This window comes from Ovis aries, chromosome 5 (genome assembly GCF_016772045.2).
Source record: "Ovis aries strain OAR_USU_Benz2616 breed Rambouillet chromosome 5, ARS-UI_Ramb_v3.0, whole genome shotgun sequence".
NCBI classification, from domain to species: Eukaryota; Metazoa; Chordata; class Mammalia; order Artiodactyla; family Bovidae; genus Ovis; species Ovis aries.
Window position 1 is genome coordinate 54,715,840 of NC_056058.1, and position 19,651 is coordinate 54,735,490.

The 19,651-nt window shown below is 41.5% G+C and overlaps 1 protein-coding gene across 4 annotated transcripts in view; it reads right to left on the reverse strand.

The window, feature by feature from the left end:
* PRELID2 (PRELI domain containing 2) overlaps nt 1-19,651 on the reverse strand; it is an 84,216-nt gene that overhangs the window by 33,554 nt on the left and 31,011 nt on the right. For all 4 annotated transcript variants that reach the window (XM_004008917.5, XM_060415879.1, XM_042250611.2 and 1 more), the window contains exon 5: nt 8,009-8,114. In XM_004008917.5, the coding sequence (XP_004008966.2) occupies nt 8,009-8,114 (106 nt within the window). The remainder of the gene's footprint in view (nt 1-8,008; nt 8,115-19,651) is intronic.

The following is a 19,651-nucleotide window of genomic DNA, read 5'->3' on the forward strand; positions in this document are numbered from 1 at the left end:
CAGAGATATATACTTCATGAGCACCTAGTTTTTCTCTTTCTGGAGGAAAAAAAAAAAATCCCACCTTCACCATTGTTACCATGTCTGTTAGCCTCAAGCTCTAACCCACCCTCTTCCTTGAAGAAAGATAAATGCTATCTTTGTCTTACAGGAAACCATCAGAACAGAAAAACAAGAGGCCAACAGAATTGGTTAGAATCAGCCAAACCCAAGATGGCAGAAGACCAGCCCTCCAGTAGACCCCAAGCCTCATGACATGCTCGTGGTAACATCAGCATGCTCAACGACACACCTACTCATGCCACGACAGGGATTACCAGACCACAGAAGGAAGAAAAAGAAGTGACACCCCAGTTGCAGGAAGAAACTCACCCTTTCCCGAAAAACCAACGCATGTACTCCCTCTACCATTAACCCTGCCTTTAAAAATCTTGCTTTGATCATCCTCCACTCCCGGAAGTTGATTTGTGAACTAATTTCCCGCTTCTCCATTCTCTGGCCATCAAAGAGTTTGTGCTGTTTCAGTCTCAGCATCAGTTTTGTTATTGGCTGTGTGAATCCAAATGGAAAAAGACCCTTCACCACTGAGGCAGGGGATTTCCAACAAGCTAGGGTCCAACAGGGAGTCCATACAACCAATTTGCAAACACCACCACAAAACAGCCTCAGGAATAAAGTTATAAAAGGAAAATTAGTTACCTAAAACACTCTAATGGTGACTTCTACAGAAGCCTTTTATGCTGGCTCAGCTGTGAAGATTTTATCAGGAAGACAGGCTGATATAAGAAAACATCACTACTTGGATAAAAGACATTTAACCATGAGTGGATCTTAGAACTGAAAAGCTAACTAATTAAACTAAGCCTCTTTTAAAAAGTCCAAAAAGGCAAAAGCCAGCAGGAAAAATACATTTTTACTTTTGGGCATAATGAGAGGGAATTCAGAGGAACCGCTTGGTTCCTCACTTTAAAAATGTAAAGTCACTTGACTTCTAGATAACAGTCTAGAAGCCAGCTGTGGACCTCCCAATGCATTCTATTGCCTTTTCATTCATTTACGTACAGATGCACTGAGCACTGGCCAAGGTACCATGGTCAGGGAGGACTGGGTTTCAGGTGAATGAAACAGTCGCTCTGCCAAGTGTCTAGTACTGCTGTGAGCACTGCCATCAAATGGCAGAAGCCTTGGGGGTAGTCACCCATTCTACCATCCCCTTCCCTGGGAAATGACTCTCCAACCATGATCCATGCAGTCATGACAGAGGATTAGCCATAGTTACCCAACCTGGCTTCTACCCTCCTGGCCATGCATGACCCATGAAAGGCCAATGAGAGTGTCTTCCAGAGAATCTGGAAATGAAGAAATAAGCAGATAGCCTTTCTATCAAGCCAGAAATCTACATAAGAGGTACACTTGGACTGTGGAGGCCCATGTCACCCTATACAGCCGATGAAGCAGAGAAAGCCAGACTACAAAGGAAGAAATCAAACAGATGCACAGACTTAAGGGCAAGAGCTAAAGAAGGAATATCACCTGGTTCCTGGCAGCTCTCAGTTCCAGTGCAGACCATTCTGAACGCTGCCAGCCTCACCACCCTTGTTGCTCTGTATTGAGCTAGCCTAACATAAGTTTCTATTATTCAAAACCAAGGGGCTCTAATAAATACACAGGGAACAGAACAACAACACAAATTCATCTAATACACAACACAGTGCTGAGGAGGCCATATTCTGCTCCATTCATCTGAACATATTTTGTATAGTAAGTGGCAAGGGGTAAGACTTGTTGATACAAGATGGAAATTTGAGTCCCAGTCAGGCGGTACAGTGGTAAACAATCTGCTTGCCAATGAAGGAGATGCATGAGACACAGGTTCGATCCCTGGGTTGGGAAGATCCCCTTGAGGAGGAAATGGCAACCTGCTAGAGAATTTCTGCCTGGAAAATTCCATGGACAGAGGAGCCTGGTGGGCCACAGTCCATGGTGTCTCAAAGAGTTGGACATGACTGATCAACTGAGCATAGCACACTCCACCCTTTGCTAGTTCTGTGATCTTGAGTAAGTTCATTCAACCCACATTCAACACAGTTTCTGCCACAAAACAGGTGCTCAACGTATATATGCTGCTGCTGCTGCTGCTAAGTCGCTTCAGTCGTGTCCGACTCTGTGCGACCCCATAGATGGCAGCCCACCAGGCTCCCCCATCCCTGGGATTCTCCAGGCAAGAATACTGGAGTGGGTTGCCATTTCCTTCTCCAATGCGTGAAAGTGAAAAGTGAAAGTGAAGTCGCTCAGTTGTGTCCGACTCTTAGCGACCCCATGGCCTCCTGCCCACCAGGCTCCTCCATCCATTGGATTTTCCAGGCAAGAGTACTGGAGTGGGGTGCCATTGCCTTCTACGAATGTGTATATATACATATATATATATATACATATATATGTATATATACAAAAGTAAGGAACATGGGCAAGCAGCCACCTACACTCTAGGTGCACTTACCTCTTCAAAATAATTCTCATCAATAAAGTGGGATAATAATGTCTACTTTATGTGTCTCACAGGATTACAATATATGCAATCACTCTATCAGTCAGTTTAGTTGCTCAGTTGCATCTGACTCTTTGGGACCCCATGGACTGCAGCATGCCAGGCTTCCCAGTCCATCACCAACTCCCGAAGCCTGCTCAAATTCATGTCCATCAAGTTGGTGATACCATCCAACCGCCACATCCTCTGTTGTCCCCTTCTCCTCCTGCCTTCAGTCTTTCCCAGCATCAGGGTCTTTTCCAATCAGTCAGTTCTTTGCATCAGGTGGCCAAAGTATTGGAGTTTCACCTTCAGCATCAGTTACTTCCAATGACTATTCAGGATTGATCTCCTGTAGGACTGACGTTGGATTTCTTGCTGTCCAAGGGACTCTCAAGAGTCTTCTTCAACACCACAATTCAAAAGCATCAATTCTTCGGAGCTTAGCTTTCTTTATAGTCCAACTCTCACATCTGTACATGACTACTGGAAAAACCATAGCTTTGACGATATGGAACTTTGCTGGCAAAGTAATGTCTCTGCTTTTTAATATGCTGTCTAAGTTAGTCTTAGCTTTTCTTCCAAGGAGCAAGCATCTTTTAATTTCATGGCTGCAGTCACCATCTACAGTGATTTTGGAGCCGAAAAAAAAAAAAAAAGTCTGTCACTGTTTTCCGATCTATTTGCCATGAAGTGATGGGACCAGATGTCATGATCTTTGTTTTCTGAATGTTGAGTTTTAAGCCAACCTTTTCACTCTCCTCACTGTATGATTAGGTTTTTAATAGGCTCAGAATGATGGGTGGGTCAAATTGAGACTCACTTAGAATAACCAAACAGTATTTATTTATCTAAAGCAAGGGCTGGTAAACTATAGCCCACAGGCCAAATCCAGTCATGACCTGTGCTTGCATGGTCCACAAAAGTAAGAACGGTTTTTATAAATGAACATTTGCAACCAATTTCATTGTGGGGAACACTAATTTTTAACCTCAACTCAGGTAAACAGCAAATTTGCCAGCAAATTTGGAAAACTCAGCAGTGGCCACAGGACTGGAAAAGGTCAGTTTTCATTCCAATCCCAAAGAAAGGAAATGCCAAAGAATGCTCAAACTACCACACAATTGCACTCATCTCACACATTAGTAAAGTAATGCTCAAAATTCTCCAAGCCAGCCTTCAGCAATACATGAACCGTGAACTCCCTGATGTTCAAGCCGGTTTTAGAAAAGGCAGAGGAACCAGAGATCAAATTGCCAACATCAGCTCGATCATGGAAAAAGCAAGAGAGTTCCAGAAAAACATCTATTTCTGCTTTATTGACTATGCCAAAGCCTTTGACTGTGTTGATCACAATAAACTGGAAAATTCTGAAAGAGATGGGAATACCAAACCACCTAACCTGCCTCTTGAGAAATCTGTATGCAGGTCAGGAAGTAACAGTGAGAACTGGACATGGAACAACAGACTGGTTCCAAATAGGAAAAGGAGTATGTCAAGGCTGTATACTGTCACCCTGCTTATTTAACTTTTATGCAGAACACATCATGAGAAATGCTGGACTGGAAGAAACACAAGCTGGAATCAAGGTTGCTGGGAGAAATATCAATAACCTCAGATATGCAGATGACACCACCCTTATGGCAGAAAGTGAAGAGGAACTAAAAAGCCTCTTGATGAAAGTGAAAGAGGAGAGTGAAAAAGTTGGCTTAAAGCTCAACATTCAGAAAACGAAGATCATGGCATCCGGTCCCATCACTTCATGGGAAATAGATGGGAAAACAGTGGAAACAGTCTCAGACTTTATTTTTTTGGGCTCCAAAATCACTGCAGATGGTGACTGCAGCCATGAAATTAAAAGACGCTTACTCCTTGGAAGAAAAGTTATGACCAACCTAGATAGTATATTCAAAAGCAGAGACATTATTTTGCTGACTAAGGTCCATCTAGTTAAGGCTATGATTTTTCCTGTGGTCATGTATGGATGTGAGAGTTGGACTGTGAAGAAGGATGAGTGCCAAAGAATTCATGCTTTTGAACTGTGGTGATGGAGAAGACTCTTGAGAGTCCCTTGGACTGCAAGAAGATCCAACCAGTCCATTCTAAAGGAGATCAGCCCTGGGATTTCTTTGGAAGGAATGATGCTAAAGCTGAAACTCCAGTACTTTGGCCACCTCATGCGAAGAGTTGACTCATTGGAAAAGACTCTGATGCTGGGAGGGATTGGGGGCAGGAGAAAAAGGGGACGACAGAGGACGAGATGGCTGGATGGCATCACGGACTCAATGGAGGTGAGTCTGAGTGAACTCCAGGAGATGGTGATGAACAGGGAGGCCTGGTGTGCTGCGATTCATGGGGTCGCAAAGAGTCAGACACGACTGAGTGACTGAACTGAACTGAACTGAACAGGTAAACAGACTGGATCCAAATAGGGAAAGAAGTATGTCAAGGCTGTATATTGTCACCCTGCTTATTTAACTTATATGCAGAGTGAGTGAGTTGTTCAGTCATGCCTGACTCTTTACAACCCCAAGGACTATAGCCTGCCAGGCTCCTCTGTCCATGGAATTCTCTAGGCACAATCACTGGAGTGGGTTGCCATTTCCTTCTCCATATATGCAGAGTACACTGTGTGAAATGCCAGTTGGGTAAAACACAAACTGGAATCAATATTGCTGGGAGAAATATCAATAACCTCCGATATGCAGATGACACCACCCTTATGGCAGAAAGCAAAGAAGAACTAAAGAGACCCTTGATGAAAGCAAAAGAGGAGAGTGAAAAACTGGTCCCATCATTTCATGGGAAATAGATGCGGTAACAGTGGAAACAGTGTCAGACTTTATTTTGGGGGGCTCCAAAATCACTGCAGATGGTGATTGCAGCCATGAAATTAAAAGACACTTGCTCTTTGGAAGAAAAGCTAAGACAAACCTAGACAGCATATTAAAAAGCAGAGACATTACTTTGCCTACAAAGGTCTGTCTAGTTAAAGCTATGGTTTTCCAGTAGTCATGTACAGATGTGAGAGTTGGACTATAAAGAAAGCTGCAGCTCCGAAGAATTGATGCTTTTGAATTGTGGTGTTGAAGAAGACTCTTGAGAGTCCCTTGGATAGCAAGAAGATCCAACCAGTCGATCGTAAAGGAAATCAGTCTTGAATATTCATTGGAAGGACTGATGCTGAAGCTGAAACTCCAATACTTTGGCCACTTGAAGCGAAGAACTGATTCATTGGAAAAGACCCTGATGCTGGGAAAGACTGAAGGCAGGAGGAGAAGGGGATAACAGAGGATGTGATGGTTGGATGGCATCACCGACTCGATAGACATGAGTTTGAGTAAGCTCCGGGAGCTGGTGTTGGACAGGGAAGCTGGCATGCTGCAATCCATGGGGTTGCAGAGTCAGACACAACTGAGCGACTGAACTGAACAGGTAAATATTATCTCTCCCAAAAAATAGTTCCATTTTTTTAAGAATTATATGCTTAGTAGACTTGTATTATAAAAACTATACTCAATTACCATCGTTATATTTTAATGTTTTCAATTAAAAATATGTGCAAATTTATTTCTCTTGTTACAAAGCACCTACACAGTATTTTGATGTTACCTCATGGCCCATAAAGTCTTAACATGTTGACTATCTGGCTCTTTACAGAAATGAATTAGGAAAAGGTGACCCACTCTAGTCTTCTTGCCTGGAAAATTCCATGGCCAGAGGAGCTTGGCAGGCTACAGTGCATAGGGTCACATAGAGTTGGACAGGACTCAGCACACATGCACTTTACAGAAAAAGTCTGCCACTTCTAATCTAAACAGTGTCCAAGAAGTCAACTCAGCCAGAGACACGGCAACAAAGTTATTTTTCTCATCAGCACTATTATTCTTAGAGAGCAATTTTGGAGAACATGGAGCTGTTTACAAATGCATTATTTTGCAGTAAAGCAGGAAAAATCTGCCATAATGTCTGCCAAAATGCCATAATGTCATAATAATCACAACAGCCCTTCCAGAAGCTCAACTACCTGCTTCAAGCCCAGGCTTAAAAAGGCAGGGCCAGTCTGGCCATGTGCTCACCAGGGTCAGGAACACATCATTAATCTCAACAGTATGTCTGTGTAGTACAGTACAGTACCAAATATTCATTCATCACCCTCAGCCTCTCAGACTAACACGTTGTGGTCCAGGTTCATTACTGAACCTGAATCTGCAAAACGAAAACAAGGTTCATTACCCAGAAATTCTCTGGGGTCATAATGATAGATCTGTAGACCAGCCATTAAGTCTGCCCCAAAAACAAAACTAGGCAACATGCGTCAGACCTGAGCAAACCCTGGAAATAAGTAATTATGTCCATCATCATAATTAATAACAATAATGACAATTAAACAATTTTTAACATAATAAGGGCTTCAGATGGCAGAGACACTTGCAATGCAGGAGACCCAGGTTCAATCCCTGGGTCAGGAAGATTCCCTGGAGGAGGGAATAGCTACCCACCCCAATATCCCTGCCTGGAAAATTTCATGGACAGAGGAGCCTGGTGGGCTAAATAATAATAAAGGAATTCTAAACTATTTACACCTGCCGTAGGCATGTAAAGGTGCATGAGAAATGGACTTTCCTAGGCAAGAAAATAGGATACAGCAATCTTAGCTGTAATGCTATACAGAACAGGTGAAAAACACAATAGTTCAGGACTTCCCTGGTGGGCCAGTGGTTAAGACTTTGCCTTCCAATGCAGGGGGTGTGGATTCGATCCCCGGCTGGGGAACTGAGATCCCACATGCAGCAGGGTGTGGCCAAAAATTAAAATATAAATAAATATATGAATACAACATTATAAATCAAACAAGAAAATTAAAAACAGAATTGTTCTACTTAAAACAGGGTAACACAGGACCGCAGATCTCCAAGGTGGCCTCTGAACACCATTCATGGACACCTAAGCTCACACAGGTATAGGGCTTGAAAACCATAATAAAAGATAATCAGGAGCTCCAGAGGTACATCTTCTTCATCCACAACATCAGGACAAGAATAACAGCTATTTCCAAAATTTGAAAGCATTAAGTGAATTAATGATTAAATATTCTTTTTAGTGAGTAGCACATGGTAAGCACCCCATAAATATTAGGTATTATTTTCTTTTTTACTAAACTGTTGTCATCATATTATATATACTGTAAACATAATTATTCACTTTGATTTATTTCTCTTCATTAGACTGTAAGTATTCCCATATTATTACATATTCTTCATTGGCATATTTTTAATTTAATGAGACACAAATGGCACTTTAGTTTCACTTTGATTTGGATTCGTGTAATAATTAGTGAGGGTAATTATCTTTGTATATATTTATTTATTAACTATATTCTTTCTTGTTATGTCTGTTCAGGAATCTTGTTCAAGAACCCAATGGGAAACTGCATAATTTCTTAAAATTAATATTGATTAAGAGTGAAAGGAAGCTTACCTTCTGGACACCCTGTCTTAAAAATGCACTAGCAAAAGACTCCAAAACGCAGTTGAGAAAACCAGCCCCTGTGATTGAAATCCTGCCTTTCTGAATGAACTCTGTCCTGCAAAAAACAAAAATATAAACCCTTGGTGTCATGTCTATATTTGAATATTTAAATTACAGTTATTTCCAACAGCATAATTACCATTTATAATCAACACAAAATAATATCCATAGTAATTCAATAATTGCCTATTAGGACAAAAGATCTTATTAAAAAGAGACTTCCAGCTTATATAACATAAGCAATGTATTATACTCAAATTAAAAACTATTCATTTCAAATCGCTAAGAAAGTATATCTTTAAAGTCTTCACCATGCACAGAAAAAAAACTGTCACTATGTGAGGTAATGGATGTGTTAACTAACCTTATTGTGATTATTTTGTAATATATACATATTTCAAATCATTACACCATACATTTTAAACTTACACAATATTACATGCCAATTGCATCTCAATAAAGCTGGAAAGAAGAGAAAATAAATGGGTACATTATTCTGATTATAAAATCTATATAAAACATAAGTTTTATTTATACCTAACAAATCAAATGATGCTTACCCCTTGGAAGAAAACTTATGACCAACCTAGATAGTATATTCAAAAGCAGAGACATTACTTTGCCAATTAAGGTCCATCTAGTCAAGGCTATGGTTTTTCCTGTGGTCATGTATGGATGTGAGAGTTGGACTGTGAAGAAGGATGAGTGCCAAAGAATTCATGCTTTTGAACTGTGGTGTTGGAGAAGACTCTTGAGAGTCCCTTGGACTGCAAGGAGATCCAGCCAGTCCATTCTGAAAGAGATCAGCCCTGGGATTTCTTTGGAAGGAATGATGCTAAAGCTGAAACTCCAGTACTTTGGCCACCTCATGAGAAGAGTTGACTCATTGGAAAAGACTCTGATGCTGGGAGGGATTGGGGGCAGGAGGAGAAGGGGACGACAGAAGATGAGGTGGCTGGATGGCATCACTGACTCGATGGACGTGACTCTGAGTGAACTCCAAGAGTTGGTGATGGACAGGGAGACCTGGTGTGCTGTGATACATGGGGTCGCAAAGAGTTGGACACGACTGAGCAACTGAACTGAACTAAACTGAACAAATCATGATGATTAAAATCTGACAGGACAGTCAGAATGCTTTAAGAATCTCTATTACAATAAATTTGACTGATTCTAAGTAAATATATCGTGGAATGTGAAGTCAAGTGGACCTTAGGAAGCATCACTATGAACAAAGCTAGTGGAGGTGATGGAATTCCAGTTGAGCTATTTCAAATCCTAAAAGATGCTGCTGTGAAAGTGCTGCACCCAAAATGCCAGAAAATTTGGAACACTCAGCAGTGTTCACAGAACTGGAAAAGGTCAGTTTTCATTCCAATCCCAAAGAAAGGCAGTGCCAAAGAATGCTCAAACTATCACACAATTGTACTCATCTCACATGCTAACAAAGTAATGCTCAAAACTCTCCGAGCCAGGCTTCAGCAATACGTGAACCGTGAACTTCCAGATGTTCAATCTGGATTTAGAAAAGGCAGAGGAACCAGAGATCAAATTGCCAACATCTGTTTTTTTTTTTTTTTTTTTTAATTTTAAAATCTTTAATTCTTACATGCATTAATCATCGAAAAAGCAAGAGAGTTTCAGAAAAACATTTACCTCTGTTTTATTGACTAGGCCAAAGCCTTTGACTGTGTGGATCATAATAAACTGTGGAAAATTCTGAGAGAGATGGGAATACCAGACCACCTGACCTGCCTCCTGAGAAATCTGTATGCAGGTCAAGAAGCAACGGTTAGAATAGGACATGGAAAAACAGACTGGTTCTAAATTGGGAAAGGAGTACATTAAGGCTGTATATTGTCACCCTGTTTATTTAACTTCTATGCAGAGTACATCATGTGAAATGCTGAGCTGGATGAAGCACAAGCTGGAATCAAGATTGCCGGGAGAAATAACAATACCCTCAGATATGCAAATGACACCACTCTTATGGCAGAAAGCAAAGAAAAACTAAAAAGCCCCTTGATGAAAGTGAAAGAGGAGAGTGAAAAAGTTGGCTTAGAACTCAACATTCAGAAAACTAAGATCATGGCATCCAGTCCCAACACTTCATGGCAAATAGATGGGGAAACAATGGAAACAGTGTCAGACTTTATTTTGGGGGGCTCCAAAATCACTGCAGATGGTGACTGCAGCCATGAAATTAAAAGACTTGCTCCTTGGGAGAAAAGTTGTAACTAACCTAGACAGCTTATTCAAAAGCAGAGACATTACTTTGCCAACAAAGGTCCATCTGGTCAAGGCTATGGTTTTTCCAGTGGTCATGTATGGATGTGAGAGTTGGACTATAAAGAAAGCTGAGCTCCGAAGAATTGATGCTTTTGAATTGTGGTGTTGGAGAAGACTCTTGAGAGTCCTCTGGACTGCAAGGAGACCCAACCAAGCCATCCCAAAGGAAATCAGTCCTAAATATTCATTGGAATGACTGATGCTGAAGGTGAAACTCCAATACTTTGGCCACCTGATGCAAATAACTGACTCATTGGAAAAGACCCTGATGCTGGGAAAGATTGAAGGTGGGAGGAGAAAGGGACGACAGAGGATGAGATTGTTGGGCGGCATCACTGACTCAATGGACGTGAGTCTGAGTAAACTCCAGGAGTTGGTGATGGACAGGAGAGGCCTGGTGTGCTGCGGTTCATGGGGTCACAAAGAGTCTGACACAACTGAGCGACTAAACTGAACTGACTGAAGTAAATATATATACATATCCTCATCCCATGCTACAAAATGTCTTGCAAAAATTAAGTCTGAGACAATTATTAGCTTGAGTAGATCACTTAGATTCTCTTAACTCAGGATCCTCCCCATATAAACTGGAAATAATTATAGCATCTTACATTTACAACCAGTGCCAGAAATAAATAAACACATACATACAACAGGAACATGAACAGCTCCTGACACACAGTAAATAACTTATTAAATGTTAGGCAGCCACCATTCCTAACAGACAGAAATAGGAAAAGAGCCTGGAATGACTTCTTTAATCTTTGATTAGAAAAGGAGGTGAGGGACTTCCCTGGAGGTCAGCAGCTAACATTCTGTGCTCCCATGCAGGAGGCCTAGGTTCAATCCCTGGTCAGGGAACTAGATCACCCACACTGCACCTAAAGATCCCACATGCCACAACTAAGACTCAGCAGAGCCAAAAAAAAATTATAAAAAAAGGAGGTGAGACAGATTATATATGCCACTGATCTATTTAAAGTCTTACCAATATTATCTCCATTTCATAAAATAAAGATCTAAACAACACTTGAGAGTCATATCAGAAAGATGACAGAATGGTAAGCCCCAGGCCCCCATTTCCTCATCAAGAACCCAACTTAACAACATATGAGCGAATTCTCCTTTGTAAGAAGTCCACAGACCAGTGAAAAGACTACAGCACCCATGTGAATATAAAGCCAAGCAGGGCCACATCAGAGTGAATAATAATGTGCTGCACTGACCTACTCGTAGCCCCATGCATCCAGCACAGTGCACCACAATCAGGAGAAAGCTCTTAACTCCTGGCTTCTCTGGGAGAAAAGGAAAGAGTGGAATGTATGGCTAACATTCTGGCTTTATGGGTGTGCTGTCTGAAGAACTGGTTTCTGTCTTGCCTGACTCAGAATGCTGAAGGGAACAGCAGCATATTCTGGATATCAGGGGGCTGCTAAGAATAAAACCAAGGTGGCTTCTTACAGCACCAGAGAATCTGTAGTACCACAGACAGACACTGTGAGCACATATTCACCAAGAGAATATGAGCTCTTGAAAACAGGAGCAGACCTTCTAACTAGGGAATTAAACACACAAGCCTAAAAAAGAAACATCCTAAGACTTGAGAGGGCCCCCCACCCCAAATCCCTGTTCAGGCTGATGAGTGAAAGTATTCCCCTGTGCAAAGCAAACATGCAGGGGTTGGGAGAGTTGGCTGTCTCTTCAAATGCCCAAGTCTCAACAAAAGGTCACAAAGTAAACAAACAAGGAAATAGGCGTAACCAAAATAACAAAATAAATCTCTAGAAACCAATCCTAAAAAAACACAGAAATTATGAATTACCTGACAAATTCAAAACAATCACCTTAAAGATGCTTGATAAGCTAAAAGAGAATAGAAGTGGACAACTAAATGAAATCAGGAAATGAGGCATGGACAAAATGAGACTATCCAAAAAAAGATAGAAAGTAGAAAAGAAAAATAAGGGGGCAGGAGGTCAGGAATCAGGAGCTAAAGAATAAAATACTTGAAAACTCCACTAGCACAGTTAACACCAGATTTGATCAAGCAGAAGAAAGAATTAGCGAACTTGAGGATATGTCATTTGAAATTACTAAATCAGAAGAGAGAGAATGGGGGGGGAAAACGAAGTGAAGACAGCCTTGTGGACTTATGGAACACCATTGAGTGGTCAACGTATACATTATGGAAGTGCCAGAAGGAGAAGAAAGAGAGAAAGGAGCAAAGAGCCTATTTAAAGAAACAATGGCAGAAAACTTTCCAAATCTGAGGGAGAAAATGGATATTCAAATTTAGGAAACTCAGTGATTCCAAATAGGATAAATCCTAAAGAGACTCACATCAAGACTTTTATAATCAAATTGTCAAGTCACAGAAAATGAGAGAGAATCTTAAAAGCAGCAAGAAAAATAAAACAAAGGAGCCCCCATAAAGTTTTCAATGATTTCTTAGGAGAAACTAAGAAGGCCAGAAGAAATTGGGATGATAAATTCAAAGGGCTCCCTGGTAAAGGAAATGCCAACCCACTCCAGTATTCTTGCCTAGAGAATCCCATGGATGGAGGAGCCTGGCAGGTTACAGTCCATGGGGTCTCAAGAGTCAGACATGACTTAACGACTACAGGGAGAAAGATACAAAGGGCTAAAGAAAAAAAAAAAACACCTGAAAACCAAGGATATCATATTTGGTAAAATTATCCTTCAAAAGGAAAGGCGAAATTAAGGTTTCCCAGATAAACAAAAGCTGAGGGAGTTCACCACAAGAGACTGGACTCTGCCTCATTCATTCATTTGTTCAACACACACTGACAGTGTGGTTACAATACGCTGAGCACCTTACTGGGTGCAAGAGTCACACAGGGAAGGACAGGGTCTGTCCTCCAGAATCCCACTGACTAGTGGGAAAGAGAGACAAGATGGTGAGTGTCACCCAGCAAATGGAGGCAAAGAGTTCCACCAGCAGAAAACTACAAAGATCCAGACAAGGTGTGAAGGAGCAGAGAATGTCTGAAGAGCTAGTTATCAGAAAATACCCAGTACTTAGTGAGGGGCTGATAAATTCTTTCCATAAAAAAGTATAAGGTAGGCATGGGAGACGCTAGGAGATAAGGCTATCAGGGCAGATGGAGACCAGATTGCAAATGGTCTTCCCAGATTGAGGAGTTTAGACTTTACATTGAAGACAAGGAATTTATCTGAGGCTACCAAATCATAGGTACAGATTAACAGTTACATGTGCACCATTAAATAAAAGGCTTGATGCCTTTGCTTAATGCTTTTAGATGAGCCCATATCCTCCATTTTCAGCACACTGCCTACACTCAGTGAGTTCAATGAATATTTGCTAAATGGATAAACATTTAATTTTTTTACAATCAAAACTATTCAAGGGTTTCCCTGGTGGTCCAGTGGGTACGATTCCATGCTTCCCAATCCCTGGTCAGGGAACTAGATCCCATATGTTGCAACAAAGATCAAAGATTTCGTGTGTCACAACTAAGACCAGGCAGGCAAATAAATAAACAAAAATAAATACTAAAAAAATATTGCCCCTATGTTCTTATATCTCTAAGAAAAGGAAATGGGAGCCGGATCTCCCATAGGTATACTTGGGAGTGTGTGTATATGTATATATGAGCACATTCACTAAGAAACATATTAAGAAAATTATGAAACCAAAAAGCTGTGATTTGGGTAAAAACAGTTACTATAACCCTTAATTAGATCTCTCTAAATGTCTAATAGCAGTAGCCTCCACATTTAGATGATGCAGACTAAAAGGAAACCTTCAGAACACTTCTCTCCCCATCCCGCCCTCCATCTCTCCCTCCTCCTCTCTCTCACATACATGCACAGCTATCCTAGCCAATCTCACAAATATTCTAGGCAAAGCAGCTTCCACCTCTTAGATCTAAGCCTATTTAGAATGATTTGCCCATGTAAAACTATATCCTAGTGACATTAATCTTTCCTGTCTTTGTTCCAGATTAAGTCAGAGTAGAATTTTAGTGATTTTAATATTTAAAAATGAAAAGTTGAGCAGTCCTACACTCTAGGGAGAAATGTACTCTTCAGTCTGCAAGGAAAATGTAGGTGAGGGATTAATATAAGTCTCACTTACATCATATTCTAACCAATATTTCTTTCCACCACTTTTGGGAGAAGTAAATGCTCAGAAAAGCACTCTCAGGCTTATCCACATATCAGAGAATAACAGGGCAGTAAAGCAGGGTCATGCCCTTGCCATCAGTGAGATGCAAGCTTATCCTGTTATATTTTAAGACTTTCATAGAAGGAACTGCTGTATTTTCTCTCAATAACCCCTTGGCAAAGCATATCAGATATATTCTTCTTAATACACATAGCTAATCTAAATCGCTCACGCTAGGTAAGCCTCCATTTAAGTTCCAACACAAAACACAGTAGCTTACACAACAACTTATGGTTTAATTTCAGCTCTTTAAAAAGAGAGAGAGAGAGAGAAAGATAAGATGGATGGATGAGCATGTGAACAGACAAGTGGACAGAGCTAAAATATGAACAGACTCTCTGGGCATTAGAATTATAGGTGCTATGTATTTACTTTGTTCTTTTTACTAATTTTCTGTAATAAAGATGTATTACTTGGCAATCAACAAAAATATTACTAATAAATTCTTAAGCATCATTTTCATATAAACAGTCATCTTTAACAGGCTCTGTGCAACCATGAACCATTTTCAGCACAGGGACATGCTAACTTCTGACTTAACTCCTTCATTTAAAGTCTCATGAAGTCAACTCTCAGCTTTCCTTTTCCCACACTATATAACTCCAGTTCTTTGTGCTTTTTGTCCTATGACTTTCTCCTTGACCCCAAGCTTAAAGCATCTGATGATTGACTCAAGAGATATAAAGATGATTCAAGTTTTCCTACACCTGTCTCTATTCAGCCTAAAGGAATGACTGCATCCATTCACAATGTTATATACTCAGGGTCACACGCCCTCTTCAAAAAACTGTACAGTAAAATTGTGTATTATATATCAGACACAGTATTATCTTCTAAGGTTGTCACTCTTAATATGTTTTCTTTCTTTTACACATGAGGAAACGGTGGTAGAAGTTAAATAACTTGCCTGAGGTCATAGCCTGGCATCATGTAGACACATGTACAGGCTCAAAACCCTAGCCTTGCCCCTATCTCAGTGAAGGAGACAACCATCATCCCAGGCTATGAGATTAGAAATCTCAGCAACAGGTTACATGGCTCTTTTTTCTAATCCATCCAAACATGCACTCAGTCCCCAGACTGTGTTTATTTTACTTCTCAAGTTCCTCAACAGTCCATTCCATTCTCTCTCTTGCTGCTGCTACTGCCTGAGTTTAGCACAGCACTGTCTCTTCAGGACCACAACTGCCTCCTGATGGGGTTCCTGCCTCCAGCATGGGCTCCCCATAATTCACACTGCCCCGTCAGCTTCCTAAGCACATCCTGATCTTATCTCTGTTCACCAAGGCACAGAGAATAAAACTTACTTGCTTAGTGGAGATGCACCCATACTGTTACATGAAGCTGTTGTTAGTTTTCACTGCTGTATACTGTTCTATTGCTTGAAAATACTCCAGAGTATCTATCCGCTCTCCCAAAGATGGACATATAATATGGACTCAGTTTGGAGTTTTGTAAAGGAAACACTTATAACATATCTAGTTACACACGTACACAAGGGTCTCTAGAGTGTCTTTGCTGTTGTTCAGTCGCTCAGTTATGTCTGACACTTTGTGACTCCATGGACTACAACATGCCGGGCTTCCCTGTCCTTCACCATCTCCTCGAGCTTACTCAAACTGATGTCCATTGAGCCAGTGATGCCATCCAACTATCTTAGCCTTGGTTCATTCCTTTCTCCTCCCACCTTCAAACTTTTCCAGCATCAGGATCCTTTCCAATGAGTTGGCTCCTCACATCAGATGGCCAAAATATTGGAGCTTTAGCCTCAGCATCAGTCCGTCCAATCAGTCCTTCCAGGATGCCCGCTGACTCTGACTTCACTCTTCCCCCAGGAAGCTAATGCACATCGCCTTCAACAACATGAACCCCTTTCCCATGAAACAGCTGTACCAGCTATGGGCAGCCCACCAGGAGCAGCTGGAGGCCGAGCTGAACATACTAGAGCAAGGCCGAGTACCTGGAAACCGCCAGGTCTGATTTTATTTAGGATTGACTGGTTTGATCTCCTTGCAGTCCAAGGAACTGTCAGGAGTCTTCTCCAACACCACAGTGGGAAAGCATCAATTCTTTGGTACTCAGCCTTCTTTATGATCCAACTCTCACATCCATACATGACTACTATAAAAACCATAGCTTTGACTATACAGATCTTTATCAGCAAAGTAATCTCTCTCCTTTTTAATATGTTATCTAGCTTTTAATATGTTGCCATAGCTTTTCTTCCAAGGAGTAAGTATCTTTTAATTTCATGGCTATAGTCACTGTCCACAGTGATTTTGGAGCCCAAGAAAATAAAGTATGTCACTGTTTCCATTGATTTCCCATCTATTTGCCTAGTGGTCAAATACCTGGGTCACTGGACATGTACAGTTTCAATTTTTTAAAAAAAAAATACCATGGTTTTCTAAATGGTTGGACTGGGTTGGTCAAAAAGTCCATTCAGGGTTTTCTGCATGATGATATGGCAAAATCCAAATGAACTTTTTGGCCAACCCAGTATCTATATATTTTTTTTTCTTTATTGTATCATTTCCAATTGCAATGACTAGCAAGCACATGGTAGGAAATCAATAATGCATTAGGAACAGAAGAATGGAGAGGAGGAGGGAGGGTAAGGAAGAAGTAGGGAAGAAGCAAAAGAAGGAGAAATTTATAGTACATCTCAATACTTTGGTCAGGGAAATTGAATCAACTGTCTCAGGAGCTCACTCGTAGTTGTCAGGAGGAGGCAGCCTTTACCTGGCTGAGAGATCAGCTAGCCCGATATCTGGAAACTTGTTTAAAAAGGAGGCTCGCTCACTCATAGGACAAACATATGCTATGCTAAGTCGCTTCAGTTGCATACAACTCTGTGGAACCCAAAAACGGCAGCCCACCAGGCTCCGCCGTCCCTGGGATTTTCCAGGCAAGAGTAATGGAGCGGGGTGCCATATATAACTGAGCAGTAAAGAAGCCGCCTGCTAACGCAGGTGACGCGGTTGGACCCCTGGGTCTGGAAGACACACTAGAGAATGAAATGGCAACCCACTCCAGCATTCTTGCCTGGAAAATCCCATGGACAGAGGACCCTGGTGGGCTACTGTCCATGGGGTCATAAAAACTCAAACACGACTTAAGAAACTGAGCACGCACGAACCTGAGTCCCATCTACTGCTTTGTCCACTGGCAAACAGAATTCTACACAGAGCACACTGGAATCATGACAGAGAGCACACAGCTCAAAGGTCACAACTCCTCTGTGACAGTGAATGACAGTATATACCATCAGTCTCCAAGGTTGGGGTCATGTAAAAATGTGGTTCCTTCTGAACTGGAGAAAATGAAATAGTTCAGAGGAAATATGGATCAGGAATTAATCCCCAGGGTGTGCAGCCACCAGCAAGGAATACATAAAATGGCTGTTTCCAGGAAAGCAAAAGCTCATAATGAGATCTTGTCCCTGAGTTACTGACTGGCTGGATATGGCAAATCTGGCCTAATTATTTTCACAATGGGAATTTAATTGAAGTGTCTTTGATGAGAAAAAAAAGATTCCATGGATACGCTTTTGGATGACATCTCAGTTCTAACTGAGATGCTTGTGACATTCTGTAACCAACACAGAGGGGTGGCCCAAGGGACAAGCAGAGTCTGAGGGTCAGGTTGCCTGCCCATGCCCTCCTAACCCCCTGGGCCCAACACTGCTGCAAAGACTGTCCTGCATTCCACCACACGAGGACACGTGGTCCCCCCAAAGTCTTACCAAATCCACCAACAAAACCGTGCTTCCTCAGGGCCCCAGTTCAACTTACAGGGTTCTCAGTAAGTACTAAGCAGTTTTTAACCTTACCACAACCCACATAATTTTATACACATTGCTTACATTTTATATCTGTATGTGTATTAAATACATATATACATGTATATTTATATATATTTATACAGGACATGGATGAGGCATGTGGCTCCTTCAGTCAGATGGCTTGGATTCATATCTCCTCTCTGTCACAGAATGGGACTCGTCCACATAGGTAAGTTCCTGAAGCACCGTCTCCTCTGTAAAATGGGGTTAATCACACCTACTCAGAGGTTGTTCCAAAGGTGAATAAGATAATATGTAAGGTAATACTCAAGGCAATATGGTAAACATTCAATACAAGTTAGTTAATCACACTAACACTGGTAGTAATAATGCTATTAAACTGCTACCACATTTGCAGAAAGAGGGGCACAATGTCTTGGAAAGTAAATGCCCACAGAAGAAATCCAGCGCCAGTAAACTCCAAAGTATTTCCAGTCCATTAGCATCTAGGTGGCACTCAATCCTCATAAACCACCTGGCAGGGACTCCCTCCCTCCCTGTGCTGGCATTCAAGGCCCTCAGAGCTCCAGACCCTCCATCTTTCCAGCCTTTTCTCCCATGCTGCTGCTGCTGCTGAGTCACTTCATTCATGTCCAGCTCTGTGTGATGCTATGGACTGTAGCCCACCAAGTTCCTCTGTCCGTGGAATTCTCCCAGCAAGAATGCTGGAGTGGATCGCCATGCCCTCCTCCAGGAGATCTTCTCAACCCAGGGATCGAACCTGGGTCTTCTGCATTACGGTCAGATTCTTTACCACTGAGCCACAGGGAAGCCCTCTTATCACATATCAAATGCCAGCTCAGCGGTCACAGAGACCAAACAGTCTGCTGGCCTCTATAACCTCCACTCCTAAAGTCTTTCCCCCTGAGCTGCTCTCTTTTAACCTGTTCTAGGAATCAATGGGTTGCTATCTAAGTGATTAGCCATGAGCAGCAGCAGGGAGTAAGTAACAGTGGATTGCAGGAGTGGGTATATATTACAGGCAGGGTGACTCAGCCTCTTAAAATACAGCATTAATTTTCACAATCTGTCTTATTACTAGCCTGCTGTGGAGAAGAATTGCATTAAAACTTCGATACACGTGTCTTTCAATTCTCACCATCTATCTTAGGACATAGATAATATTAACCCCATTTTACAGACGAAAACACTGAGGCTCAGAGAGGTGAACTGGCTAAGGTGACACAAAAGTAAGTACATGGCCACTTTTTGAATCCACACATCCCTTCCCACAACCATGCGACCTAGG